The 27,095-nt window shown below is 40.8% G+C and overlaps 1 protein-coding gene across 2 annotated transcripts in view; it reads left to right on the top strand.

Moving 5' to 3' along the window:
* CACNB4 (calcium voltage-gated channel auxiliary subunit beta 4) overlaps positions 1 to 27,095 on the top strand; it is a 251,769-nt gene that overhangs the window by 195,107 nt on the left and 29,567 nt on the right. For both annotated transcript variants that reach the window (XM_087435205.1, XM_087435206.1), the window contains exons 3-9: positions 8,166 to 8,285; positions 10,104 to 10,226; positions 17,033 to 17,163; positions 19,889 to 19,965; positions 21,492 to 21,511; positions 21,734 to 21,814; positions 23,107 to 23,165. In XM_087435205.1, the coding sequence (XP_087291331.1) occupies positions 8,166 to 8,285; positions 10,104 to 10,226; positions 17,033 to 17,163; positions 19,889 to 19,965; positions 21,492 to 21,511; positions 21,734 to 21,814; positions 23,107 to 23,165 (611 nt within the window). The remainder of the gene's footprint in view (positions 1 to 8,165; positions 8,286 to 10,103; positions 10,227 to 17,032; positions 17,164 to 19,888; positions 19,966 to 21,491; positions 21,512 to 21,733; positions 21,815 to 23,106; positions 23,166 to 27,095) is intronic.

Below are 27,095 nucleotides of genomic sequence, written 5' to 3'. Positions count from 1 at the left end.
GAGGTGCAAAGCTTTGTGCTGGACACTCTGAGGACAAAAAAAGCTGATAGATAAGACATAATCTCCGCCTGAGATGGAGTAGATGCTTCGCTCTGGCTTCCATTATATCTACAGCCATCTCTAGGGGAAGCATTTCTGTTCTTGATGACACACCTACATTCTTTTAGCTGTCAACATGCCTTCTCTTAATGGGAAACTTTCTGAAGAAGAAATATTTCCAAGAAATATTTCCAAGAATTAAAGATAATTTTTCATCAAACAGTTTCTGAGGCTACAGAAATGACACAGGAGAGATTCAAGTTCTTTCCCTACTTTCTTCTCTTCTAAACCAACCTATATTATTCCTGCCTTTATATGCCAGAAGGAAAAGTCCTTTTTTTCTTTAAAGATACAAGTGATTGCCTGAAACCACTTTTAGGAGAAACATATTTACTATCATCATATCTCTAATATGACTCTCAAAAAAATAGACCACAATGTGAAATTAGTATTTTGTGGGCCACTTTGTAAACCACTCTGTTGGAATGTAAGAAGGAAGCACTTCTCAGTCAATTGCTTTTCCAGAACGGTCATAGAGGTCCACATTTACAAGAAACTATTAGTTGCCTCATCAGTATGCAGCTCTGCATCTACTAGCAGCACATGCAGGATTTCCCGAGCAAATACTGACATTTCCTTCTTAACGTCTCTGCTGAAACTAGATTAGTGCAGCTCGAGCTGCCGCCCTTGCGTGAAGACCTTGTGCTGTGGCTAATGCTCACAGGTGCCAGTGCTGGGATCAGCCAGGTGTAGCCGCCCAGGCACTCACCTGTGTCACACGGATTGGTCAGAAGCTCTCACTAAGTTTTGACCAGGCAGGGCTGGTTCCTGGGGTTGGTGTCCCATGATGTTTTTCTGTGCCCAAACGTGGTAAAGCTTAATTGCTTGAGGCGACCTTCTCCTAGCTGATGATCACTTTCCCTTTCCCAGAAGGAGAGTGAGTGCCATAATCTCACCATCCCTACTATTAGGATAAAGTTTTTATTAGATGCAAAAAACGATCATGACTTTTTTCAACTTCTGTTACCCTTTAGTCTCACAGAAGAGTTTTGATTTATTGCTAATTGTGTTCATTGATGTAGCACTTCTTACCTACTTGTACGATATTATGCACTGATTATCAAAGCAGTGTTTGTTAAAGAGCATCCATATAAAGTAATCTTTGTCTTTTGTTCTTCTCCCAGAGTATTAGATTGAACCAAATGAAATTGCACTTCTTATCGTAACCCAATATAAAAGGAATATGACCCCCTGTTACCATCATCACTACTGATGTAACTTGCAAGTCTGCTGTTAGCCCACATTTCAACTTCTCCTTTCCCTCACAAGTGCCTAAATGGCCATGGCTGATACCTTGGCCTGATACCTGAAGATTTCCTTTCCATCTCCATCTGGGCCTTTTTGTCACCTCCCTTTTTGTACTCGTGAGGTCAGTTGAAATTCTTCTGCTGTTATTGTATCTGCCTTAATGGGTCTCCTTGGACTGGCAGTCGAAAGAAATACCTGTCTGAAATCAGACAGTTACAGAAATTGCCAAACTAGTCAATGTAACAAGAAGGGTAAGGTTGGCTAATTATCTAAATGAATATTACTTCCTTTTAAATAAATTATGTAAAACAGTTATAATAGAACCCATTAATTTGGATTCCACGAATGAGATAATTCAGGCAAAGCCTGTACTTTGTTTTTAACTATTTATTTATATATAATTATAATTTTATAATTTAATCATAAGAAATAATCTGTAAATAAGTAGTGTAAACACAATTGGAGGAGTAATCACTTAAGAAAAAAAGACGACTCTTAAGGGTACCTTGGAATCTCCTACCAATAACTAAAATACCAAGTAAAAATCCTGTCATTAAAATAGAAGCTCAAAGAAATTCTCAAACCAAAACCTTGATAATCTAGAGATACTGTGTGGACTTAGAAGTAGCAAACATATCTTTTGAAAAGCAGTCTGCAGCTTACTTTCCATGATCTCGGATTCCTATTTATTTACCTACGTCTGTCATTCCAGATTAGTGAGATTTTGGTGTATGATCAACATTAACAAAATATTGAAGAATGTTCTTTCGTTGTACTGAAGGCAACTACAATGTTTGACATTTTAATGTAAATTTTTGCATCAGATTTTGTAAGGAAGTTCTTATTGCCTGTCTGAGCCTCGGATGCCTCATCTGTAAAATGGGGATAATCATAACCTACTTTATAGGGTTGACGTGATAAAGTCCATAAGTTAGTGACTCACATAAAGCAAGAGATGAATAAACATTCATTCTCTTCCCCTTCCCTTTATGGCCTTATATGAACATGTTCCTTTGTTGCCCTTGACTGCTCTTTGAAGCATAAAAATGAAGGTTAATCAGATTAATGGCTGGGATTGATCTTTAGGTCTCTGTCCAATAAAAGTGGGCTGCAGTGGTTATTAAGCAGAGCTTGCCATATTCTTTCAACCCACATTTTTCAAGACCTCCTATTTATAAGAAACAGTACAAGATAGCTCAGAGCAAAGTTAAATTTGTCATCTCTAAGGTCTAATTTCAAAAGTCCCTTGTTCTGCCAAAGTGCTGGAAGTATACACATTATCCAGTGCTCTGGATTTAGTCGTTTAAAACAACAGTTCTAAAAAACCCCCTCATGTTATAGGAGTGAACATCACACCAAGTAAACATAAACCTTGGTCAGTTAACCAACCACCCTAGGAGAACTTACAATCATGGAACAAAGAATAGAGAGATTTTGATGGGAGTGAGAGCGTCTTTGTTTCAACAAACTTGAGGTTCTGCTATGTGCTAGACCCTACCTAGAACTATATACTTGGAGACACTGCCTGGACCCTGCCAGGCTGGGTCCCCTAGCAAAGAGCTCTGGACATGTTTGGAGAAAAAAGCATCTGCAAGAAAGTGAGAGGCTGGCCTGTAAAGATAAAGGTTGCCTAAGAGACCTTTTTACCCAGGGCAGCTTTGTGAGTGGGTTATTCACCCATCCATTCTGGGAAATCTGGGAAAGTTATGAATGAAGGGCTTTGTTCCTTGTGCAGTGTGGAAAAGTGCATTGTCAAGTCATTGTGAGCTCAGTGGAGAGAAACAAGCTCAAGTCCATTGGGCGTCTTATGTTTCTCTGGACGTTCTACTGTCGCTTAGTCCACTTAATCCAACTAGTAAAATACGAAATTTACACCAAGTTTAACATTCACTTGTCTGATCTGGAAGTGAAACATTTGGAGTGTCTCCCACTGTACAGCCCAATGTGGTAGCCACTAGTTATATGGGGATATTCAAATTTAAATTAATTAAAATGAAATAAAAATTTAAAAATTTAATTAAAAATTCAGTTCTTCAATCTCACTAGTCACATTTCAAGTGCTCCACAACCACATGTGGCAGGTGGCTACCATATTGGATAGAGCTCATACAGAGTATATCCATCATTGCAGAAAGTTCTCTTGGACAGCACTGGTTTAGTATATGCCAGCATTATGCTTATACACTATGTTGTACTATGGTGTCTTATTAATTCCCCAAAATAACCCTGAAGGATTTCATTGCCATTTTGTAGATGAGGAAAGAATCTAAGAAAAGTTAAGCAGTTCTTCTCTCATGTGGTGGCCACTACAGAACCTGACAAATGGTCAGTGTCCAGCGGATGGAGAGCTAAGCTAGAAAGTGAGAGGCCCAGAACTGTTTGACCATGAAGCCAACAGTTCCAACAATAGCAAGGTTCTACCCAGTATTAATGCATTTTAAAATCAAACACTTGTAAACTCTCCCTTCTCCTTGCTCTAATTTAATGACATATCTAAATACTGAAATTACTCATAAAAAGAGGAAGTATACTTCAGTTTTAAAAGGATAAAATAAGTAAGTGGATGCCTGGGTCTAGAGGTGGGGATGGAGAGTGACTGCAAATGGGCACGAGGTTTCTTTTGAGGTGATAGAAATGTTCTAATATTAGATTGTGGTATAAATTGTGTTCTGCAAATTTATTAAAACTCATTGAATTGTACATTTAAAATGTGTGAATTTTGTGGTATGTGAATTATACCTCAATAAAGCTGTTTTTTAAACAAAGAACAAGATATAAATCCCCAAACTCTAGGGTAGCCAAATATTTAGTATTGAAAAGCTGTCAAAAACTTTAATTAGTGAGTCAAAGATTAACTGCTGGCATTTCCTGAATTTCCCCCATGATAGTGAAAGAAATAATATTTCATTTCAAATCAAACACCGGGAAACTCTACAAGGTATGTATTATTATCCTCATTTTGCAGGGGAGGAAATTGAGACTCAGAAAGTTAAACTAACTTGCCCAAGATCCGCAGCCAACGAGAACTGTCAACAGTGTCAAACCCAGTACTGCCTGGCCCCAGAGCCCATGGCTGCTCTCCCACCTACATCATGCTCCCTCTCTCTGGGAATGAGAAGAAGCCCTTCCATTGTTTGACTTGAGATCACTTTCCTTCTCCCAGGACAACAGTAAACTGATTTTCTAATGTTTCCATCAGCATTTTGTATTTTGTACTCAAGAAGATTCGTGAAAGGCATGAGGCTGGAATCATTTCAATATTGAATAAAAGGGGGAAAAAAGGAGTCTGGGCCTTATGTTAATGGAAAGATATGTGTTTCTTTCTTTTGATGTTCATTAGAATGCGTTATTTTATAGCTTTTAAAATGACATATATGTATGCAGAGACTTGCAGCAATTGTTGCCATTTTTTCCCTGATTTAGTTGGTTCATTGGAGACTCCAAGACGTGACCCGTAATGGTATCTGCATAGAACCTTTGAGAGACTAGCGACTGGCCCGCCTCTTGCCCGTGGGTTAACAGCCCAGATTTCGCTCACTTAATAAGTTGGGTAGCTCGCTCTTTGCCCATTTTATGAAATGGAATTCTGGAAAATGAAAAATTGATGGGGCTGCAGTTTCCAGCTTTGACCAGAGCTAGTAACCTTTACATCTTCAGTTCTGTCCTCTTAGCATCTGGCTTTCTTTCCTTCTTGCCATTTCCCTGTTCCTGGTCATAAATGTTTAATCAGATCCTGGGCGATCCCCTTCCAACCCTCCATCTTACCAAGCCTGCTATAGCCCCCTTCCCTTCCTGATCTTTCTTCTTGTCCAGCCCTGGCAGTCTCCTCTTGCCTCTCTGTGGCTCTTTTGTTCTTCTCTCTGTGCCTTTGTAAATATCCTGGATCCTTTTCTTTTTCTTTTCCTTCTTTTCTCCTGGGATATGTCTATACTCTCTTTCAACCAGTTGAAGCAAAACAAAATAAGAATAAATAAAAACAAGAAACCACTTGTGTACCAAGCCAGTAGAACATGTCCATGGGCCAGATATGGGCTCTTGATGTTGGACCTCTGCTTTCCCTAGGACCTTGAGAGATGGCAGCAATGATTTCCATATTCAAAGAAGTGTAGACGTCGTTGAAAAAAACCCCCAGAGTAAATGTTGTGATGATATAAGACTAATTATGAAGAGGAATATCACAGTGCTTTATTTTTCTCTCTACCAGTATTCTTAGAAACAGAGAAGTAAACAGAAACTTCTGCTTTTACGTATTTGGCAATAGTAGAGCTTATTAAGTAATTTTGAAATTCTTACAATCTTGTTCAGATTTAAAAATAAAGTTTATTTGCAGGAGTCCTTGAGTCACTTCTTGTGTGCTCAGAGGTGATTGAATGCCAGGATTTGAAAAGTCGTTAAGGTAGTTTCAGGAAATTAGCCATCTCCTAGTGTCAACAGTAGATTGTGTATTTTAGCTGTTTGACTCACTGTCCCAGTGGGCAGCCTGCTTTCTTGTGAACTTTAGTCATTAGCCTTCCCCAGCACATGTTTTCAAACCAAGGCGAGTGCCTCCCTCCTGACTTCCTGCACTGTGATCACGTTATGGTGCAGACGTCTTCATGCAGCCAGTCCACCACCTTAAAATGATTGCACTTATCACACTTCAGCAAAGCATTGCCTAGAACTAACTCAAAACTGTTTTCATATATATTTTAGAAACATTATTTCTTTTCTCTCTTACTCTGGATTTTATGCATGTGTACCTAAATTTGGACAAAAGATATGTTCTGATAGAACTGTTTTAAAGGATTTCAAGACAGCTCTTTTCTTAAGCAATGAATGCATCTATAAAACAGTCACCCTGTATTTGTCCATTTTGTAGGTCCAGATTTTTGCCCTGTAGATTTGCACAGAGGAATTTGGTTATAATTTGATTAACAGATGCATTTCCTCTGTAAAGAGCATTTTCAAAAGCACTACCTAAAGTCTGTGGATTTGGACACATTGCAGTTATCAAACTTATAGTGTAATTATTTTGCAATATATAAGTGTATCAAATCAACACATTGTTTACCTTTAAACTTACACAATGTTATATGTTAATTATATCTCAATAAAGGTGGAAAAAAACTTATAGTATTTTCTGTGCAGTAAATATAATAAGAAAAATGAATACATTTTAAGATGGGCTATTGGCCATAGATATGTTATAACTGAGTTGAAAAAGGATTAGAATCTCTTAATTCCTTTTTTAAATTTAATGTAGAAATGTCAGCACTACGAAAGGGGGATGAGAATGACTGTTTATTGTGTGCCTACTATGTGCCAGGTCCTGGAGTATTTTAATATCAAGTGCAGCTCAGGATAGGGTTTGAAACTGCTGGCTCTATGGTTGGACTACCTGAGTTTGAATCCTAGCTTCCTCACTGCTGTAAGGATTCAGTGAGATAAGGTATGCAAAGCATTTAGCCCCATGCTGGTGCGATAGTGGGGGCTCACTGGATGTTAGCTGTTCATTGTGTCTTATATCATTTAATCATGTGAAGTAGACAATGTCCCATTGTACAGATGAGGAGACTGAGTCTTGGAGTGGTCTAGTAACCTGCATAAAGTTTTCAAAAGTGGGTTGCAGAGGCAGAATTCAGAACCAGGGTTCTACTGGGCACTCTGATGAAACTTCTAACCAGGAATTATTGTTCTAGGCTGCTAGGAAAATCTGTGCTGGGATTTTTTATGATGGGAAGACCACGCCAGCTAGAATGACGCCCTCTACTGAAAGGCAAAGCTGCCCTTACAGGCAGCAAATTCACAAATAATGTATAAACAAACAAACCCTAATATTTCTAAGTCTAGAAAAACTTTCGAAGGGCCCATTTCAGCAGACAACCATTCTTAGAGTTCTTTTTTTGCAGTGGATAGCAAATTCTCAGCCATATAGATAGGTCTATGCTTCGTAAATATCATCTATGCCAATATCAACTTCTAATGCCAGCTGAAGGAAATTATATGGGTGATGGTCCTTTCACAACAAGAAGGCAAACTTCCAGGGTTGATTTTGTTTTGTTTTGTTTTGTTTTTTAATTTATTTTTAACTAGCTGCTGTGGTTTTCATCTTTTATTATGACATGAGCACCAAGTGATGCTGGGCACGCCCAGTCTCTTGGCCCCATCACTCAGGCTGGATTTCAGTGTTATTCAAATAGCCCTTCTAGGCATGGGTTTCAGTTGAGGACATCCTGGTTTTCCTCCTCAAGGTTCATAGCTTAGTGGCCATGGTGACCAAGTATGGCTGCTGTGGGACAATGATTGAAGTTTTAATAGCAAAAGAGTTCAATGGTGTTGACATTAGAAGTAGAAAATCATTTTACTAGTGTAGGATTCTGCTTTGCTGTGTTGAACTCTTAGACAAATAGATCATCTGTAACCCAAGATACAGGTAGGATTTAGCTCTTGTAATGGGATGAGTCTCTTTTTCCTCTAGATGTATATATAGAAGAGAGAATGGAATGAAACTTGAGTTCCACAAATGAATATGAGCTTAATATAAAGATAACACAAAACAAGAAGAATTAGGGCTGAATATTACATAATTTTCATTGCAGTTTACTTCCTAGCACTTAATCTAGTCAAAATATTTTCCTTCACAACGTTGCTACCTTCCGAATTGCTCAGACACTTAACTATATTCTGCCATCTAAATTTGTATCTGCAGTAAAGCACAGAGCGTATGCATCAAGTTCTATGCAAATGAAAAGAGCTCCCTCCAGGATGCTGTTATGGATGTGACAATTTAAGAAGCTCCATATCCCCTCATTTAAACTACTCTGGGTTTTCCTTTCCAGGGTTCAGCGGATTCCTACACGAGCAGGCCGTCTGACTCCGATGTCTCACTGGAGGAGGATCGGGAAGCAATTCGGCAGGAGAGAGAGCAGCAAGCTGCTATCCAGCTTGAGAGAGCAAAGGTGACTTTCTTGCCCCTCTTGGGTTCTAAAGTGGCATGTTGCTCAGCAGGTATCAGCTACTCTTTCCCTGCCTCAGATTTCTCTGGAATAATCATTGCAAGGCTTCCTGATCCATTTACCTTAAGAGAGGGTAGTAGCATTCCCAGGGGGCCATTTCCTGAGACGCTGACCCTTCACCCTTTTGTGTTTGGTTTGGTGGTGAAAATTATTGGTCATCTACCAATTTAGCAATTGCAGCCGATATCAAGCTTGCCACTCCCGGTGTTGGCAGAGAGCCTCGTGAGGTACCAGCTCGCTCCACCTGTTCTCCATGACATCAGCCTTCGTTACAGGCCACACGTGCACTGTTGTTCTGTAGGTCTCCACATTGGTCTCTTTGCTCTTCCTTCTTGGTGTTAATCTGCCATCTCAGGTTCAGCGTGAAATTCAGAACTTTGAACAACTATTAGCATTTCAGGAAAGACAAGCAATAAAAGGCATTGCCAAAATAGACCTTCAGATATTCCACAGGGAGAGACCCACATCAGAATCTCTGCATTCCTAGGAGGCAAGAAGGAACAAATTGCATTTCTGAATGTTAGAACCAGAAAAGTCACTAGAGATCTTCCATTCTGTGTCTTTCCAACTATTTTTTTTTTTTTAGCACAGACCTCTATTGTCAAATGAAATTGTGTGCACAATAGCAAATATAAAACGGGGTTCGTATCAGCCTCTCCTCGTTGCCCTCCATGACATACTCCTAAGGCATATTGATCCAATCTTTCTAATTTTTAGAAGAAAAACTGAAGCTCAAATAAAGAGAATTCCTTCCCTTTTCTATTTTTACAGTAAAATAGTTTAAAAAAGCAGTAAGAGGAGAATGTTGCAGGTAATGAGGTGTCTTCATTTGCTCCAACACCCACCATATCTGTGCTTGGCTGGCGGAGGGAGTTTTGGGGCAGTGCCTGTGAAGGGACATCAATGAGACCCTAACTCAGGTCCTACCTCAACTGGTGCTCCCTAGTCAGCTCCTAACATGAATAAGTGAGCCAACAGCAAAGCAGCCCAGGATTGCAGGAATCTTGTGTTCTCATTTGTGGCTGATTTTTGTTTTAGTTTTCTTTCAGAGTCTGTTTTGTGGCCATTGTGGTCACTCAGATGTCAGAGGCAGCACCGTTAGCTTAGGCTGGTGGTTTGCTTGGCCTCTGCAAGGCTGCGTCAGCCCAAGAGCACTTTCTGGGGAGGAATTTGTCTAAAAAGAGTTGCAGAACCAGCTTTTGTTAGCTCGGGAGAAGGTGATATGTGAGCAGCTCCACCCTTCCTCTCTACCCCTGACTGGCCTTTCTTTTCCCTGGCAGGACAATTCTGTTGAGGGGGATCCCACAGGTTTTCAGATCTGCAGCTATTTCAAAAATATTTATTTTACTCCTGCACCACCTTTTTATTTAAGACCCAGCACACATTTCCTGTATCCTAAGGGTGGGGGTGTCTGTTATCATTTAAAATAATAAACATAAGTTTTATGACTAGAGGACAAAGCAGACTGCCCCTCCCTGCTTATCCATCCCTCCCCAATACTTTAGAGCATGATTCTTTGGGATGTTGGAAAGTACCACGGGAGGGGGACAAATGGTTGGGCTGCCAGGAGCGAGTCATTTTCAGAGTCATCTCTGCAGATTTCTCAATGCTGCCTGGGAATGTGAAACCCATTTGAGATCCCTCTTTGGAAAGTGATTTCCTGTACTGTCTGGTACTATCAATTATCTTATTATACTTTTCAATATGAAAAATCCTCCTCTGTCTTCCTCCTCTTTCCTTATGCTGTGGTTCTGTCTCCAGTCCAAACCTGTAGCATTTGCTGTGAAGACGAACGTGAGCTACTGTGGGGCCTTGGACGAGGATGTGCCTGTTCCAAGCACGGCCATCTCCTTTGATGCCAAGGACTTTCTACACATTAAAGAGGTAAATGTAGGACACTCTGCATCCCTTAACCTGCTGCAAGGCCAAAGCCAGGAATCAGCTCTGAGCCAAACTAGATGGAGAGGAGCGCTGAGGAGCTGCCAAGGTGTCACCTCGTTTAATTTGCTGAGCTTTCCAAATCCATTCATTCTCACCAAGAGTTAGAAGTCTGAGATCATTGCTTGCATTGTGACACATTTGAAACATTGGATCACCATCATCATAGGATGGATTTAGGACAGACCTGTGGTCCTCTGGTCACCTTTTAATCACCTTGCAGATGGCAGAGCCATAGATCTGTGGATCCAACTCAGAGAAACATGAGTTTGGTGGCATGGCGCCTACCCATGAGGGACTATTTACAAGGGATATTGTAATTATAAACATCTAGGGTACAATCCTATGGGCCTTGACCTTGGAACCAACACTAGAGAGTATAAAAATTAAAGTGTTAAAGCTAAAAAGAGGGCAGAGGACTTTGGGAAACAGAAAGCTTAAGGGATTGAGCAGTACAAGGAGGACATGAGGCCCTCTCAACTTGAGAGGTGGAATAGGGATATCAAAAACTTTCATTTACTCAACCTAGGTATATTGAAATCCTACTTTGTGTCAGACATTGTGCTGGGCATTGGGGGATCAGAGATGTCCTCGCTGCCAGGGAGCTCCAAGTCTGGAGGAAGAGACTGACAAGTACATAATTTCTGCATGGGATCACAAGTTCTATTACAGTCAAATTGAATGAGTGTTGTGGGAGCCCAAAGAAAGAGCAGGAGGGACCACCTGGCTGGGGAGGAAGAGGATCAGGGGGCCGGTAAGCCCTGCAGAAGTGGTGAAGCCTGAGGGAGTTTGGGCTGGGGTGAGGGATGAGGGTGGCATCAGGTGGAAAGGACCGCCAGAAGCCATGCAGCATGGTGGAGCCCGGTACTTAGGGAGTGGTACAGGGGGTGGGCCAGGTCAGAGAAGCAGGGGCCTGATAAAAAACAATCTCTTAGGCTGTGGCAAGAAGCCTGGACTTTATCACCAGGCAGTGGGCTAGAGAGTAATTTTAAATAAACGACAGATGTGACTAGCCGTCTATCTTAGCATGATAACTCTGATGGTCGAGGGAGTATTGCAGAGGCTGGGGAGACATGGTAAGGCTGGGCAGCGGCTGTAGCAGAGAGGATGGAGAGAGGGAGCGGCTTGGAGAGAGTTAAGGGGCAAATAGACAGGTTTGGAGATTTCAGGGGTAAGAGATATTGGAGAAAGGGAGATAGAGATAAATGAAGGGTGGAAGCCAGCTTTTCCAGCTTTATGTGAAAGGGTAGAGGGTGGTATCAGCTATCAAAATAAAGAAGGCAGAGAGGGGAGAAGAGTTGTTACAGGGGTGGTCGTGGTTATGAATTTGCCTTTAAGTACACTGTGTCTGGGGCTCTGTGAAACTCCCAGGAAGATACTTAATAGGCCTTTACCCACATAATCTGGAGGCCAGAGGAGAGGAATTGCAATTTGCTCTTCCTAAATGCTTTGAGTTGAAAAGGAGAGCGGGTTCTAGCCAGGAGAAGACAGCATAGAGCTGAGGGAGTGTTTTTAAAATTTGATTTGCTTTTGTTGTTTTTAGGATGGGTGGGAAAGATTTAAGCATACTTCCCATGCTGAGATGTTAAACCTAGCAAAATATGTTGAAAGGAAAAGGCATAGCTGATAGAGTGAGGGGCTGGAGTAGAGGCGAGGAGGTGGCATCTGGAAGATGGGCACAAGAATTAGGCTGAGTCACGAGGAAAGTCTTGCCTTCCTCGAACTTCCCTGTTCTGCAAAGAATTTTCCGATGGGGTTGGGGGTATACACTGGAGGACGTTCCTACTTGATAGTCTCCGTTGGCTCTGCTAGGAAGGAGGCGTTGGAAATTGGATCTTAGAAAAAGGAGAATGTAAAGGTGGAACGATAAAGTGAAACCTGAGGATGGAGGAGCCTGAGGAATGTGATCAGCAAACGTATCGCTTAATGTCACTGAGACACCTACACTTACTTCCCAGTCCAAAACGAGAAGTGCATGGTAAATATGTAACAATTTTGAAAATCATTGTCTTCGGAACTCTGCATTCTACAGTGCATTAGTAACATCAAGACATATACGTATTTTAAACATTTTACTTATTTGATACCAAGTAGGTCAAACATCTGGATGTCTACAGATGTCTCACTATCTTTGCATTGTGCCCACGTGACCTGGGTGAGGTTCTACATTTGTTTAGTCTCTCATTCAAAATAGAGTTCTTGGGCCGGCCCCATGGCTTAGCGGTTAAGTGCGCGCGCTCCGCTACTGGCGGCCCAGGTTCGGATCCTGAGCGCGCTCTGACGCACCGCTTTTCCAGACATGCTGAGGCCACGTCCCACATACAGCAACTAGAAGGATGTGCAACTATGACGTACAACTCTCTACTGGGGCTTTGGGGAAAAAAAAAGGAGGAGGATTGGCAATAGATGTTAGCTCAGAGCCGGTCTTCCTCAGCAAAAAAAAGAGGAGGATTAGCATGGATGTTAGCTCAGGGCTGATCTTCCTCACAAAAAAAAAAAATAGAGTTCTTGAGCATTGAGTATGTGCTAGGCTGTGGCAGATGTTGTGTGACAGCTATAAACAAAGCAGATGGAGTCCTTTCCCTCATGGACTTAAATTCTAGTGGGAAGATAGATAATGAACAAATAAATAATTCCAGATTGTGATTGCCTTGGGAAAAAAATGAACCAGATGCTGAAATTTTTTAAATATAGGGATGAGGGGTTTTATACTTTTAAATATAGGGGTAATCAGAGAAGGCCTTTCTGAAGTGTGACATTTCAGCAGGACCTGAAGGATGAGGAGGATCCTTAAAAAGAGCAAAGGGATGCCTTCTAGGGAGAGGAAACAGCATATGCAAAGGCCCTGAGGTAGAAAAATGGCCTGGCACAATTAATTAACTGTAAGAAGGCAATATGGCTGGAATGCAGTGAGCCAGAGACTTAGTAGCAGGAGGCAGAGTTATAGAAGTAAGCTGGGTACAGGTCAAGTAGGACCTTGAGGTGATGGCAAAACTTTTGATTTTATTCTAAATGTAATGAGAAGCTGCTGAAGACTTTAAAAGCAGAGGAGTGGGATGAATTTATTCTTTTTAAAGGCTACTCTGTTGTGGAGACAGTCGATTGGAGTGGGGTAAGTATGGAGTCAAGAAAACCATTAGAGCCATTCTAGGTGAGAGATAATGGGATTGAGCCAGCATGGTGGCAGAGAGATGGAGAGAAGTAGACAGATTTGAGATATATTGTGGAAATTCAGTGAAGAACACTGGTGATGGGCTGGGTAGGAACTAAGATTGAAGGAGAAATCAAGGATAATCAGGGAAATCAAGGTTTATGAATTGAGCAACTGGGGTGGAGATGACTAGGGTGGGGAGAGGACAGATGGGGAGGGAGGTTGGGGAGTGGACATCTCAAAGAAGATGTGAAGAGGAAGTTAGATGTAAGAATCTAGAGCTCAGAGGAATGGGTTAGGCCACAGATAAAAATTTGGATTATTAGTTTATGTGTGGCATTTAAAGTTGTGGTAATGAGTGAAGTCACCTAAAGAGAGTAGAGGGAGGAGAGAAGGCAGCCCTGGATCAAACCCAAAGGAATTCCATCCCGTAGAGGTGGCGTACATGAAAAGATTCAACAAATAAGGAAACTGAAAAGGAGAAGCCTGAGATATAGAAGGAAAATCAGGACAGAGCAACGAGTACACATCAAGAGACAAGAGCGTGTCCGGAAGGAGGAAGCAGTGAGCTGTGGCGAATGTTGTGACATGTCTCCTGAGATGAGTGAGCAATGGATGTTGGGTCAGCAACACGGCGGTCAGCAGCACGGAAGTCACTGGGACTGCTGTCTGGAATCGTGGAGATGGAAGCCAAATGCAGTGAGATGAGGAGACAAGGGGAGTCGGGAAGTATGTTTAGCAAGTGTAGACCATGCTTTCAAGGATGTTGACACTGACCAGCCAGTAGGCTGAGGAGGGTATGAGGTCAAAAGAGGTTTTCTTTCAAGATGGGAGCTATTGGAGCACCTGTACGTGCTGTTTTAACAAACTGGGAGAGAGAGAGAAATTGGTGGGAGAGGAGAGAGAGACAAAAGAGTGAAGTTTTTGAGTAGGCAAGAAGAGTGGGTCCAGACCCGAAGTGGAGGGATAGACCTTTGATAGGAAGGGGAACACTCATTCATCATAACATGCAGGAAAAAGACGGGTGCAGGTACGGAAGGTCAGAGCCTTGGTAACGGAAAGCTGAGGAAGCATCGACTTGATGACTCCCGCTTCCTCAATGGTATGTGTGGTAAGGATATCCACATTTGCCTAGAAGACAAGGACCCTCAACCAGAAACATGTGCCCAGGCATCTGAATGGCTAAATTGGTTTTGCCTCACCATTCCCATCAAAAATGACCAAACCATATTCATTGGTTGCTATCGCTCATCGTTTCCAAGGAGAAGCAGTGCTTTAAAAGGTAAGAGAAGTTCTCGCATGTTCCATGCACATGCACGGCAACATTCCAACCTTGCTGTACTTCATTGTTTCCTCCATTCCATCAGTATTCCCAGTTTGTCCTGTTGGTTGCTTTTTGATCTATATGCTCCTCGATCAGTGACTTGCTCTTCAGTCTGGCAGTTTGATGTATGGTACTGAGCTGGTAATCCTGTGTGGATTAGAGCCACTTATTTTCAGTTCTTGAAATATCAGATAAGAAAACATCTTAGAGTGAGAAAGCGCTAATCATTTTAGCGAAATCAAAATGAGAAGGGTTGGAACAACACTAACGTGACCTTGCCGGAAAGCTGGCACATGCTTCTGGAGCATCACCACAAATGAACACGTTTCTATCATCAAGCTGTAGCCTTTCCTCTCATCCGTCACCTAGAAGGCCAACTATTATGAACTGTTTTAGGTACTTTCTCAGTAATGAAAAGCTTAAACGCAGAGAAAAGCTACAGCTCTCCTTATCGCATACCTCAAATGATGAGCGCATTAACTTCTTGAATGTACATAACAACTTTCTCCCAAGCAGCTCAAAGAACTTTCGTTTATGTTGAGTGGGATCCTCACTGCTTGAGCTGTTTCCTAGAACTAAGTTAAACATTGGGAAGTTGCATTAACCATTTCAGGAAGCCCTTTAAGGTCACTTGGGTACCGTTTAAAAAATTAGTGTTCCAGTGGGCTAACTTAATTTCAGGAAATAACTTAACCCGAGGAAACTGACTCATAGTCTGTTTTGTCCCCACCACAATAAAATTTAAATTCCTGACCTATGCACCAAAGATTCTAAAAGGGTCCTCTTGCCTTTGTTAATTCCAAAATAAACAGGCCTGTTATCCTGAAATAAAAGACGGGAAGACAGGAGAAACTAAGACCTAGACTGTTCAAGATTTTATATTGTCAACTCACGTTTCTTCAGTGCAGTCTCATACTACATGCCATGCATGCCTTGTGTAGGAGCTGTGTGCATAATAAAAGCCAAAACTCTGAACTATATCCTTTTGCTTTTGAGTGTGAGACTGTTACTCAGAATTACTCAAAGTTTTTCAGAATTTTATGCTGCGATGATTCAATGAAACCATCCATTCCTCCTTCACAATGTGTCAGTGTCATATATACATATAAACTCCAATTTTCTCTGAGCTAAGCAAAGTGTACTACAAGGAGTTGTTACATTTTGAAAAAAAATAGATACTTTTTGGATCAAAGAGAGTGAGTTAGCCTGTCCAACACTGATACAGACAATAAAGGAAGTTTTTGGAATCATCTCTGGAGGATATAAACAAAGGACTGATATCTGCTTTCTGGAAATCACCCAGCTGAAATCTTCCTTGGAGGCAGGTGGCTTGGATTAAATATGCCTTCTGCCCTAGGATTCAGCAAATCTGTAATTACAAATGCAGTTTTGCTGACCCATCAAATAGAGACTCACTCCTTGTTGGCTGAAGTCTTTGGGTGGGTGTGTTTCCCGAATTTACATGTCATGAAACTTTATTTAAATGGAAATCCTGGTATTCCTGTTGGGTTTCAGGCCATTTGGAGATTATTTCAAAAATTCCACATATATATAAAATGCTTAGCCTTTGTAAAAGTAGGCTTCTTTTTCTTCAGTAGTAAGGTAGACCTTAATTTGCAAACCTATATTTGGAAGATTATAATTCTTCCCCAATGAGAGTAGATTACAAACAGTATTGTGGAATTTTTACCCAAAAGCTTTTGGCAAATAACAGACTATTGAATGTATTTCATTTCAGACTTGTCTCTCTTGACTTCTAGAGTTCCGATTACATTGATGCATATTTATCCTTACAAAATCCATTCCTTAAAAACTCGCTAGAGCTTCTTGACAAAGACCAAAGGTTAGGACCTGACCTGGGTCCAGGGATTGGCAAACTGTGGCCCACAGGCCGAATCTAGCCTCCTGCCTTTTTTGTAAAGAAAAGGTTTCTTGAAACACAGCCGTGCTTACTTGTTCTTGTATTGTCTATGGATGCTCTTGCGCTACAACAGCAGATTCGAGTGGTTGCAGTAGGAGACCATATGGCCTGCAAAGCCTAAAATATTGAAAATTTGGGCCTCTAGATAAAAAGTTGCAGACCCCTGCTTTAGTCTACGGACCCCCTAGATACATGTAATATAGTATAATATAATATCAATAGTGTTTATATATATAATATAGTATAGTATATTATATAATATAAATAGTTTTGTTTTTCTAGTCCCCTGAAATTAATTAATAGAATGTGAAAATAAGTGAATTACTATTGATAGCAGTTTTATTTCTGCATTCCAGAAATATAACAATGACTGGTGGATAGGAAGACTGGTGAAAGAGGGTTGTGAGATTGGCTTCATCCCAAGTCCACTTAGATTGGAGAACATACGGATTCAGCAAGAACAAAAAAGAGGACGTTTTCACGGAGGGTAAGGCTCCTTCCTTTCTATAAACTTTTTTTTGAGGGGGAGGAAAATTATGTGATATTTTTCAAGTTTGCTTGTTAGGTTAAAAATGTATGCTTTCAAAGTGAAAGATACTTTTCTGTGTACGAGGTGTTTCTGAAATCGACACATAAGGGTTTCAGATAGCTCACTCTCCCCATTGCGTGCTGAAGCCTGACACCACTGGAATCAACATGAATTCCACAGTGGAGACGGTTTTCTGTGGCCTCAGCAAACCCCCCTTGGAACCTAAGATTTCCCTCCACAAGGGTCATAAAGGGCATCATTTCTCGGTACAGTGAGTAGGAGCCTGACTTAACCTGGCATCATGGCTCTTCATGGTTAACTTGCAGAGACTCTCTCTCAAGTAGGTACGGAATGCGATGGTACAGGTGGTACCATCCCTTACTAGTAGCACCTTCTCCACCCAGAAGCTTCTTGTGGCTTCTGTCATCACTTGGTAATGGAGTGAAGGCTCTGTCTAGCTTTGGATGCATCAACCTCTAGTGAACTAATGAAGTGGCCACAAAGATCTCAGGCTGCAGATATTACAGGTCCTAGGAATACAAGCAAAGCCTGAGAGAAGAGAAATCAGATCATACTGAGCCTGCGTGTATTGAGAGCCTACCTTGAAGCATTGATTTGATATGTGTTATCATGTTTTGAAAGTTCTAAAATAAAGGCAGTTCCTTCTCTTGACTCTCAACCTCCTTTTTCTGTTGGATCCCTTTCTGTTTCAAAAATTCCGCTGTTCTTTTTGTTTTTTCTGGTAAGGAAGATTGGCAACAGATGATAGTAGGGCCAATCTTCCTCTTTTTGGCTTGAGGAAGATTGTCCCTGAGCTAAAATCTGTGCCCATCTTCCTCTACTTTGTAGATGGGGTGCTGCCACAGCATGGCTTGATGAGCAGTGTGTAGGTCTGCGCCTGGGATCCAAACCCGCGAACCCTGGGCTACCAAAGCAGAGTGCGTGAACTTAACCACTACGCCACTGGGCCAGTCCCAAAAACTCCTCTGTTCTTTAGGAGCCCTTTTGCCTTTGTCATAATGGGAACTTCTTAAACAGTAATAGGAGACTACAAAAGTACAGTTAGCCCCACTCTTAATTATCAATCTTTTTTAGTATATAACATGCCTATAATACCATTAATTCTTACTCCTTCTCGTTCTCTCGTCTCTAGACTTTTTGTCTCACTTGCTGTTCCTTAAACATGTCAGGAACATGTGTCCCTTCCTCAGGGCCTTTGCATTTGCTGGAACTCTTCACATTTCCACCAGATCACTCTTTCCTCTGCTTCAGATGTTTGTTAAATATCACCTTCTCAGTGACCCCCTTTCCTGCACCATATTTAAAATTGTACCCACTTTCCTTCCTTCTTTCCTATCTTTCTCCCCACTTAGTTTTCTCTGTTGCACTTACTACTATTAGAAATACTGCAGATTTACCTATTCATCTGTTTGATACTGCTATCTCCCACTGGACTCTGTCTCTGTAAGGGAAAGGATTTTGTCTTTTTTGTCCCCCACTGTTATATTCCTAGTTTCTAGAACAATGGATACTCAATAAATATTTTTTGAATGAAGTAATAAATGAATTACTATCATCATTTCCAAAGCTGTTATTTTACTGTTATTATTATTATTCCATAACCTTATTATATACTTTTGAACTAAATGCTTACTTTGTGGCAAGTGCAAGAGTAAAACCAAGAGCTCACAGACCTGATCTTATATTATCTTTATACCCCCTGTGAAGTGTGGCTATAGATAGGGAAACTGAGGCTCAAATGTGATATGACATGCATGTACCAGGGTATGGTATGATATGATGCACACATGATATGATGTGCCAGGGTCCCACAACTAGTAAGCAGCAAAGGTAGGGTGAGAAATCAGATTGTTCTACTGCTAGGACCATACCAAAAGGGAGGGACACTGGAGAAGTAGGCAGGTGGGGTCCCCAGGGCCTCTGTGGGCTCCCAGGAAGATTCCAAAGCCACAGGAGGAAACCAGTGGAATAATCTTCCATTCTGGGTGACAAATAATATTATTTGTGACCAAATCTTTACTATCTGTTCTTTTTTTTTTTTTAATTTTTATTTATTTATTTTTCCACCAAAGACCTAGTAGATAGTTGTATGTCATAGCTGCACATCCTTCTAGTTGCTGTATGTGGGACGCGGCCTCAGCATGGCCAGAGAAGCGGTGCGTGCCCGGGATCTGAACCCGGGCCGCCAGTAACGGAGTGCGCGCTCTTAACCGCTAAGCCACGGGGCTGGCCTCATTACTATCTGTTCTTAATTCTGACCCCCACATAATCGCTTTTAAGAAGAAATGCTTCTTCCAGGTGTTACTGCTTGTTCTGAGCTGTGTTTGCCATCTGACTGGTGCATTGGTGGCTGGTGTTAGTTAAGCGTGTAGTTCACAAGAATATTGCTGTCAATGATTCTCTTGCCTAGTTTCTTCATTGAGTAACTAGGAGAGAGACTTTTACAAAGCATTTCCATGTCCCCAATTAGTTCCCCCATTTTCTCTGAGAAATGAAGTCTAAGAAAACATTTGGACAGATTCTTGAAGTTCTTCTCTATAGCAGGATTTGGTGTGTTTTGAATTATTTAGTAGGATTAAGACCAAAGAAAGCTTTGTACACTCAAGTTCTATCTTCAAGGAATCTAGGGAATGAATCTTAAGTTCCTTTTTGCATATCCTAGGAAATCCAGTGGAAATTCTTCTTCAAGTCTTGGAGAAATGGTATCAGGGACATTTCGAGCAACACCCACATCAACAGGTGAGGGTTTTAGTTAAACTCTTTTTGATGGATTGTATTCCTTTCTTAATATTTGAACATACATGCAAATACTTTTACTAGTTGGGAAACAATTTAAAGGGTTAATTTAAGGATTCTTCTACATAGTATTTCATTGCTCATTTGCTTTCTACAGTAATTTGATTTGATTTAAAGGGTACTTGTGATGCTAAAAATTCCAATTATTATAATCTAATTTTGAAAAATCTTATTTACCCCCCAGAAGCAGTAACTGTCCATTGTGTTAACCAATCTGAAGCAAGTTCATTATTTTACCCAAGAACCCAACAGACTTTAAGAGGATGAGGGCCAATTAAAAAGAAAAAAAACTTATAGACTCTCAAGAAAATGTTCTGTTCTAGTCTCCATGGGAAACTTTAGGATATGTTGTTACAGCTTGGGCTGTGGAGATTGGGAGGGTTGAAGCAGAAAATGAGGTTGGGCCCAGATGACCTCATTTCTATTCAGACAGCAGACAGCTGAGCCCTGGAATTAATGGTAATGAAGGGACAGTGGTGGCCCAATTGGGAGTATTGTGCATTTGGGAATTATGGAGGTATTCAAGCAGGAATTTCTCTTCCAACACCCTCCCTGACTCCTATAGGCTAATTTCATTCTGGCCCAGAATTGATGCTGTGTTAGGGCATCCAGTATTACCAATTCAGAAGGGCAGGTCCATGGTCTATCCTGGCCTACCATAACTGCAGGAAACTGGATTGGTTCTGGAGAAGTTCTGAGTCTCTGGGTCCTTGTTCATGTGAATCCTTCCTGATCTCTGGGGATCTGAACCAAACTAGGTCTCTGAGTTACCCTCAAATGGACCGGACTTGCTTGGATGGCCACAAAACCACTTTAATCAGATATTGAGTATATTTTGCCTCATTGTCATTTGTTTGACATTTAGATCATTGCAGCTTTTCATGATTACAAACAAGAAAGAATAGGAACAAGTGATTATAAACTTATTGGAAATTAAGAACAACATATTGAGAAAGATTTGTCAATATCCTGGAAAGTAGGCAAAAAGACTTAAGAACACAAAAGACTGCAAAATTTTCTCATGGTTCACCAAAATTATAAATCCAAAAATAACTAGTGATTGAGGTGATCATTTTTACCCAGATTGTTAGTCTAAGTTTCTTTTTATCAAATTTTGTTTGTCCAAGTTGTTCTCAGCCACACTGTATGCTGTGTCCAGCAGGGGAGCAACCTTTGGCCCATGGCTGGCCTGGAACTTCCAATGTGGTTATGAAGTCCACCCTCCCCACCCAACATGAAATCAGAATATAAGGTCATTTGTACAGGGAAGAAGTTGTCTGTTTTTTTCATTTGTCTTTAAAATTGCCCTGTCTGGAATAAAATAATAGAGTAGTGCTCTGCAGAGTGGGTAATAGTGAAATGATGAGAATTACAAGGACAGATTGGTCCATTCTTCCATCTTTTAAAATCATGTACTATCATTTACAGAGATTACATATTTTGATATGGCTCTCATTGTTGTCTTTTAGCAAAACAGAAGCAAAAAGTGGTAAGTTGTGTTTCCTTTTTAAATCTACTGTTAAGGTTCTTATCCATACGTGCCTGCAATGCTCCATTTCAGTGAAAAATGGCTATAAAATAAGGGATGAGCCTCCTCGGTGGGGACCTGTGGTAATCATTTCTCGTTTCACCTGAGAATTATGAATATTGTGGCTGTTGAGCAGGTCTGCTTATCCTCACCTTGTCACGCATGTTGAATCATCTTTTTCAGACGGAGCACATTCCTCCTTATGATGTTGTGCCGTCCATGCGTCCGGTGGTATTAGTGGGGCCGTCACTGAAGGGTTATGAGGTACAAATATCAGTCTGTTACGCTTCAGTTCTTGATCAAGAACCCAGGAGAGAGCCATTTGGAGCTTGCTCCTCCAGGGTCTGCTTACATATAGGTACCAGTGAAAGCTGACTCTCAGCGCGTGAAGGCGGGTGGTGCAGTGTGGGGCTTATGTGACCCTTTGCTCTTTCTTCCCTCTCTGGCACATTTCTCATCTTTTATGTATTACATTGTTTAGAAATAGCTCCCTCAAAATACTTATAATGGAAAGTCCTGGTCAAAGGTTTGCTCTTAGATTCAAAGAAAAGGACTTTGTCTCAACCATTCCCGTTATTATTAGAAATAATAAAGTATAAACAGCAGAAGGGAACGTATAAGCAATCTGCCAGCAAACCTAAACTCTCAAACCATCAACAAATCTCACCTTGCTGGGTGCTCAAGACAATGGCAAATTCCACCAAATATTTCTCTGCTTACTTATTGTAAAGGACATAGAGAAGGAAAAAAAAACTCCACTAAAAATATTAGTGAACTTCTTCAGAGATTAAGTAAACAATACCATGTAAGCAGGAAAAGAGTAAAGACTTAGATGTAGTACATTTCAGAGTTGCCATTTTGACTTTGTGCCAATATAGATAAGCATAGTGGGATGGGACATTAAAATCGCAAGGTGGGCAGCCTCCATGGCACCATTCCCACTGAGTGAGGACAATGTCTGGCACAGTTTGGCACTCAGTACACCTTTGTTGAATGAATGAATGAATCCCTTTGAGGCAGATCTAAGAATCCCATTTCCTTTCCTCCCCCCTCAGTGGAGAATGTCTGAGGAATGAGCAGGAGAGTGGTCTACAGAAATCTAGAACTGGGCATGGAGAATCTCCAGCAATATGCACAGACTAGCAGGATGGCTGAGCCCAGGGTTGGCCTCAGGGCCTCTAGCTGCCCCTCACTGGAGGCAAGCACCGCTCAGATGTGCCAAGGACAGGCAGCACCTGTGCACAAAGCTAGCCTATTGTGGTCTCCTGGCGGCAGTTCTATCCCCTAATAAGAGAAGAGGATTTGCCTTGGGTCTAGTGAACATTGCTGATTTATTCCTCAACGCCCTGAAGGAGAACCAAGGGGGGAAATTTAGTAACTGCAAGTGGTTAAGCATGAAAACCACCTTCCATGGTAACCTGCCCCTCGGAGACCACTGGCTGTGATAAGGTCTTTGCTCAGTCATTGTGCCCTTCCCCTCCACCTCTCCCTTTTGACTTCTCTCTCTCTCTCTCTCTCTGTGTTTGCCTCATTCTTTTTTTCTCACCTCTGCAAAGGTAACAGACATGATGCAGAAAGCCCTCTTTGATTTCCTGAAGCACAGGTTTGATGGGAGGTGAGACATACAGATGTTTTTGTATTTTTATTTTCCTTTAACCGGACATGTATGATAAATTGATTTGTGGATCTATGTTTCCAGCAATTGCAGAAGTTCTCTAATTAAAAGTAAACTCAGTATTCAAGGAAGTGTACAATGAAAGAGCTCTGCAAATATAGCATTGAATCCCCAGGGGAAAAAGGACCTTGAGAAGAAAAAGAATCCATTTGTTTTATTTAAATATATGTGTTTGTCTTTATTTTCTCACTTGTTAGTGGGTTCATACCAACTTGTTTTTATGAAAAATGTTGATTAAAATATAGACTATTTCTGATAAATATGGTGGTTGGCTGGTCAAGTTGAGTAATATCACTTGGGAATATCACATTGTACCTGCACGTGTGTGTGTATGTGTGTGTGTGTGTGTCATATGAAGGTATGAATATAAAGGATTGAATTTCCTCAAAAGAAGAGTGCTGCAAGAAATATTTTCATCATAAGCCTCCCAAAGTGACTATTTTGTAGGGAATAGTACTTCTTTGGGTGTTTAGTTCTGCGTTGTCTTATTAGAAATTACCACGTTATTTTATTAGTCTGTTTTGTATGTATCCTACTATACCACATTATCCATATGGCCAAGTCTTTAGCCATCGTATAATTTTATCACTTACCTTTTATGAAAAATGTCTAGAAATAGTTTCTGTGTTTTGCAGAGAAATGGTAAAAAGTCCATATTGACTCAATACTAGTTACTAAGCTCTTTCACAATGCAGAATGTGCTCCATGTAAAAATAATCCCATGCAAATACCTGAAGACTTACTAGAAATGAAGAAAATTTAAATAATGTGTACTGAGAAATATGGGTAAATGCATCTAACTGACCAAATATTTAAGTGTTTTAAAAATATCTTCAAATAGATTTTAATAAATAGAGTATTTTAGGAAAAAAAGCAAACGATAATGTTTCAAGTATAAATTGTATATATTTGTCAAAAGAAAAGCCTTCTCGATAACTTTGTTAAAAATATTCATTAGTTACTGGTACTATATAAAAAAATAAACTGAGATTTTAGTTCCAATCATTAAGATTTGAATTCAAGAAATCAGAATGCCTCAGTGCCATTATGTGAACTGCTAAATACATTAGTATAGGCCAGGCTGCCTTAATAAATAGACCTCAAAATGTGTAATGATTCAAACACAGTAGAAGCTTATTGTTGCTCATTTAACAATCTGAGGCAAGTGTTCCTCAGCTGGGAGTGGGGGTACAGTGGGGAGAGAGGAGGATTGGGCAGAAAGTTTTTCCTACCCATCATCTGGTGCCCTTGGCCTGAGGTGGTCTCTTCAGTCAGCTGGTAGGGAGAGGAGCATGCTGGCTTGAAAGTGACACACATCGATTCTCCCATTTCATTGATTAGAACTTGCTCATGTGGCGATGCCTAATTGCAAAGGAGGCTGGGAAATACAGTCTAGCTGTGTGCCCAGGAGGAAGAGGAAATAGACTTTGTTGAACCAATAACAGTCTCTGCCACATTCATCTAGTGGATGCAGAGGGCTTAATAAGAAAGCCATGGGGGCCTGCCTCGTGGCTTAGCGGATGAGTGCACGCGCTCCGCTGCTGGCAGCCCGGGTTCGGATCCCGGGTGCGCACCGACGCACCGCTTCTCTGGCCATGCTGAGGCTGTGTCCCACATACAGCAGCTGGAAGGATGTGCAGCTGTGACATACAACTGTCTACTGGGGCTTTGGGGGGAAAATAAATAAATAAATCTTAAAAAAAAAAAAAAAGAAAGCCATAGGTTTATCCTAGTCCCTCTTTTTTTTAAGACAATAGGTAGAAAATGAGTAGTTTCAAAGAAACAAGTGAAAAGCACTGAATACGAGTTGGAAGGAAATGTGCAAGTTCTTTTATTCTAATCTCTTTTATTCAACAACCACAAGCAGATAGATGACCTGCTTGTGTTTGAAAACTTCTGGCTATTGGGAATTTACTTCCTAAAAAAGCATTACCAAGAAACAGCTGAACTCTGACTTGAACTTAGTAGTATTGGTCTTGGTCCTGGCCTCTGATGGCACAGGTTCTCCGTGGGTTGGAGGAAGCTAACATTCACGGCTCAGTCTTCTGTGTTCTTGGTCACACATGCACACTTCCTTCAGCTGTGCTTGGAGTCATGTGGTTTTAACCTGTGTTGCCTTTACCTAAGGGATTTTTGAGCAGTGCCTCATCCTGTGGCCCCATAACAGCCCTTCAGCTGAGCAAATCCCATCCCATAACTCAACCTAGGTTTGTGTTAGATTGTTTCGGTCTCCACATAACATCCTTATAAACAACAGTGCTATTAAAGACTGGAAAGGTAGGACCTATGGAAAAGAAGAAAGGAATGATTATAATTTAGCTAAGAGAAAGTGAGTGATTTAATTACTGCTTTCACGAATGAAGAATCTGAGGTTTTTCTTCAATCCTCAGGCCCAGAAAGAAGAAATGCATTTAACTCTAACATTAGAGATTTATCTTAAATCAAGTAGAGTTGTCTGCATCAAGCGCTTACACACACTACTGAAGATGGTTTTAGTAGAAATAGAGTTAAAATTTTAATGCCAGTTGTTCCATGGGGTCTGATGGCACAGCAGAGGATCTAGAGATGTGAGGAAGAACACAGCAGCAGCAAAAGGAATGTCTGGAGCAGGAGACTCAGCCACAGAGAGATCTTGATATACAGCAGAGCTGAAGAAAGCTAGATATTAAAGGTGGGAGTAGGAGAGTGGGAGAGTATCTTTCAAATAATAAGAGGCCAGTGCAGCAGAAAAAACAGTAATGAATTCATTGGTTGAGTATTATGTGGAGACTTTCATAAGGAAGAAGAAATTTGCTTGTAGCTTCACATTGACTCTGACATGTCTGCTGTGTGGTGAATATCCTTACATTTTGAGCCATGACAATCTGCTGTGTTATGTTTTACCAATTAATAAAAGGAAAGAAAACAACAAATAGTCTTTAATTGAAACCAGCCAAGAGAACAATTACACAGAAGGCTTTAGCACAGCAATACAGCATAAACAATATGTTCTAATGGAAACCTACTCACTGTTTCATTGGCTGTGAATGCAGTAGGTTAGACAAAATAGTCAGGAGAAAGTCTTATTTTTCAGAAGGAGCAGATATGGGATCTATTGGCTAAGAGGCTTTCTTCTTTAATACTGCTTTTCAGATGTTGGTTAAAAAGTAATTCAACGAATGGGATTGAAGTCCAACAGTTGGACTATTACAGAATCATATACTTGCTTTTTTATGCTACCTTAGAAATGATTTGAGTCAGTCTAGAGCTACTTATTATGCAATTTTATTGCTATAACTGCTATTGTAGGGCCTAACTGTAATACATGTAAGAAAAATGAAAAGCACAATACTAAACAGTTCCTGAGGGACCTCTGTACACATGGATATCCACATGTAGTGACAGTTCCAGTGCACAGCTCATAAAGTAAGTGACCCTAACAACCTGCCCCAATGGCACCAGCCTGGCGAGGACACAGTGAGTGCACAATGGCACGGAGCTTTTCTCTCTTCATTTCACACCACAGATATTCATGGGGGATCAGCCTTTCGGATGAGGTTTGTTCAGCTGGTTGGATCTACCATTCACAGGCTGAACAGCAAGCAGTCTAACCAAGGGCAATTTGTTGACCTATGCTAATCATTTCAAATCCCAACAAAGTTGTTACTTTAGGCTTTTTGACAGCTGGATCAGATCAGCTCTATGGCAGTTATTAGACACTTTATAACTGATGTGATCATGGCCGGAAATCTTCAGTGAACATCACGTAACCTATATAGATAGAATCTGAAGCTAAAGGAATCTATTAGCCAAGGAACACTTAAAGGAAAAAAAGAGTTTGAGAAAGAATTTGAAGACAAGAGGCTGAGAATACAACTTAGGGAGACTCAG

This window comes from Ceratotherium simum, chromosome 9 (assembly GCF_057802395.1).
Source record: "Ceratotherium simum simum isolate JZ-2026a chromosome 9, ASM5780239v1, whole genome shotgun sequence".
Classification (NCBI taxonomy): Eukaryota; Metazoa; Chordata; class Mammalia; order Perissodactyla; family Rhinocerotidae; genus Ceratotherium; species Ceratotherium simum.
This window is presented reverse-complemented; position numbering and strand designations above follow the sequence as displayed.